Below are 3,416 nucleotides of genomic sequence, written 5' to 3'. Positions count from 1 at the left end.
CCAATGTCATTTGTCTCTTGTCTCCTCTGCTCCGTCTTTTCCATCACTGTGTGTCTGTGTGTATGTGTGTGTGCTGGGGTAATTATATGGGATGACAGCGGGAGAGTATTTCCCCTGGGACAGGGAACTTCAGTCAGGTCTTTGGTTGGAAAATCTCGCAAATGAAGAGGATACGGGTGTATTTAAAGGTAGTGATGCCTGTGGATGCATTTGGCTTTAGCACACGCCGATACCTCATAACTTCATCAGTAACTGAAGAGTTATTGAGCTAACACAATTTGCCTTTTCTCCTGCTTTCCTCCTCTTTTTTTATTAGCTATTGATTTGTTTTAATTTAACAAGGCTATGCAGCTTTTACCATGAACATAATTGTTAATTGCTCTCTTTTTTTTCTGCAATGTTGTTTGTGGTTAAAATGGCATGCATTCACACCACCATGGTGTTTTGAATGAGATTTTCAGGGTGTTTTCACACTTGCTTTGATTGTTTGGTCTGAAACTGAGCTTATGTCATTAACATGAGTATCACTGTTAATACTAGCGGCATCTGTTTATCACTATATCTAGGTAACAGGAAGAGAAGACGCCAGCTTCTTTGTTTTATTAATGCTTTTATTGTTGTTTTACCAAACCTCAAAGGGGATAGTACACCCAAAAATAAAACTGCATCATCATTTACTCACACCCATGTTGTTCCAAACCTGTATGACTGACTTCTGTGGAACATAAAGATATTTTGAAGAATGTTGGTAACCAAACCATTTTGGTTACCATTGACTTATGTTATATGGACAAAACACAGACATTTCTCATTTTTCTTTTTTGTTTCATGGAATAAAGCTATACAAGTCATACAGATTTGGAATGACATGAGGGTGAGTAAATGATGACAGAAGTTTCATTTTTGGGTGAACTCATTTAACACGCAGAGAACATCATTAACGTCTGCTGCAAATCTATTGAAAATAATGCATGCAAGAATGCATGAAATTTCTGCGACGAAGGTATGAGAAATGCATTATAGGCCTACTATAATGATCAAATTGTTATTATTAGCAGTTCACTAATTCGGCCTGACTGTGATCCATACATGAACCGTAACCCAGACTACAGTTTCAAGCTGATTCGGACACAGTTTGCGGTTTCACGCCAGCTAAATTAACTGAATGCTGACATCACGTCTACTCAAATTCACACCAAAAGCTCAAGTGTGAAAGCACCCACAGAGTTGATTGTTGCTTTTTAAAAGTTGCTGTCATATTTGAAGGAGCCTTTTCTAAAGCATGCTACTTTTCTAAAGTATATACTAATTTGGCACTATTCTAAACTATAATGTTTTCCTCTCTTTTTGTCTTCTTCAATGTGTCTGTCTGACCATTTATGGCTGCTGAATCTCACTCTCTGCTCACATTGATGCCTATGGGGACTTTTTGTGACCTGGACCTTTTTACTTTTTTAAACAAATTGGATTTTCTGTTCTTGACGTGCTAATGGACTCGCCAATTAATCCTACAAAATGATTGGGTCACCTTAATGGCTACACGTAATGCCACCATGCAGCTAGGAACCTGCAAATCCAGCAAGCCATACATCCAGTAGACCCTCTGGACATCCAGATGGACAACCACTGGACATCTAAACAAGCTGAAGGGCTGGTTGAGGGCCCCTTGCTGTCACCCTTAGGTTCTCAGCCCTCACTGAACAACACCCAGCTCACACAGCCCACCTCCTCCACAGGTAACCCCATGTGGAGGAGTCATGCCTGGGCCCTGTGGCTTTTAGGGGGTAGTAGATGGTGCAGTTTACACCTGGTATTAACATGCATCTCATATGTTTTTCTGTGTAATTGGATTTTGGGAGTAAAATATGTTTTTAAAGTTTGTAATCAGTTGATATCATATGCTTAATATGCATGCTCTTCTCCTCTATTTAGATTACCTTTGCCATCATCTGCTGTAGCACTTAAAGTTAATCTTTAAAAACACTAAGTTAATAACACATTTATTTTTCATATTGTACATTATAATCTCATAATGCCTAAATTCCCTAATAGCATTTTTTTTGGACAAAATGGTACAGAATTTCAAATTTGGCATGAAAATAATTATCAGAATCGGACAGAATTTAATAGTAGTGAATTCCTCCTAGTATTTTTCGCTGTTCACTTTTAGCTGGATCACTCTAGATGAATGTTGCCAGGTGTAAAGGAGGTTGTTGTGTGTGTGATTTGCATGTGTGATCGCTTTTTGATGTGAATTTCTCAGGTTTCATCTACAGTAGTGTTTTGCTCGCTTATCATACTTTCTGCAGTCTTTCATCTTGCTTTAATACTTTTTCTATATCACACTTTGTCATTGTTGTGACATTATTTTGACCTGTTACGGGTGGAGTTATTTGTTCTCCTATATTTTGTGTGTACTTATGTCTCACTTTATCAACATTCTGGATATTGGGGCATTGCTCACTAAGTATATGCCCCTTTTTCTGTTGATCTCTTTGATTTATTCATGAATGTATGTGTATTTATGTTTTGCTGTGTCTGTGCATTTCATGTACCTGTTCCCATTCTCATTTTCCATTGGTTTAATTGTAGCCCCCTCCCACAAATCCATGCGTCATGAGGCTGTCAGAGCCTGGTTGGACTCGATGTCTGGAGGTAGAGAAGAAAAACAAGTCCAGCAACATATATTAGTGCTAATACATGCACACATCAGCGCATGGCAATACTATTGAACACTTAACACCACTGCAATCATTGTTGAACATTGATTGCGTGTTGAAACATCACATGCAAAAACAAGTTGACGCTACTGCATGCTGGAAGTGGCAAGCGAGACCGTGTCTGGTGTGATAGCTATTATCCTTCAGCTTAATCCAAACACACACTGCATCTGGCATGCAGGTTGTGTTTGGATCCTTCATCTTAATCCAAACACACACTGCATCTGACATGTTTCCTTCTGAAATAATACAAATTATGAAATGTACTTAAAAGTAAAACCATTTTGTCCCAGGATGCATGTGGTGCATCTGTGGAGGATGCAAAGAGCTTGTTGTGACATAATTGCAAGGCACTTCATCTGTACAGCGCAAGGCCACAGAGAGGTCAAAACCAGAAATAACTAAAAACATTTCTGAGTATTTTTGTGGTTCAGAGAGCGGACACGCACAAAACCCTTGAATACAACAGCCTTGAGCATGTCACAGAAGTGCAGGAAAGAAATAGACTGAACATGGTTGCAAACGATTCTGAAGCTGGCAAATAATCTCTGCTGAAGTTCAGAACTTTTGTTCAAATAATACCATTAATGTATGCAAAAAAAAAAAAAAAAAGGGGTGATTTTTTTTTTATTATTACCAGGGTCCAAAATATGAGACCCCCAGTGAAAATTCCTCTATTTTGCATTTTACTATCCT

The 3,416-nt window shown here is 38.5% G+C and overlaps 1 protein-coding gene across 1 annotated transcript in view; it reads left to right on the top strand.

The window, feature by feature from the left end:
- The window catches only part of LOC107738415 (protein-methionine sulfoxide oxidase mical3a-like), a 60,584-nt gene that overhangs the window by 31,342 nt on the left and 25,826 nt on the right, over positions 1-3,416 (top strand). The window contains exons 20-21 of the mRNA XM_016550185.1: positions 99-188; positions 1,560-1,736. Of these exons, the coding sequence (XP_016405671.1) occupies positions 99-188; positions 1,560-1,736 (267 nt within the window). The remainder of the gene's footprint in view (positions 1-98; positions 189-1,559; positions 1,737-3,416) is intronic.

Source organism: Sinocyclocheilus rhinocerous, unplaced genomic scaffold, assembly GCF_001515625.1.
Source record: "Sinocyclocheilus rhinocerous isolate Xijiao unplaced genomic scaffold, SAMN03320098_v1.1 scaffold975, whole genome shotgun sequence".
Classification (NCBI taxonomy): Eukaryota; Metazoa; Chordata; class Actinopteri; order Cypriniformes; family Cyprinidae; genus Sinocyclocheilus; species Sinocyclocheilus rhinocerous.
Note: the sequence above shows the minus strand (reverse complement) of the source record. Positions and strands in the feature narration are given on the sequence as shown.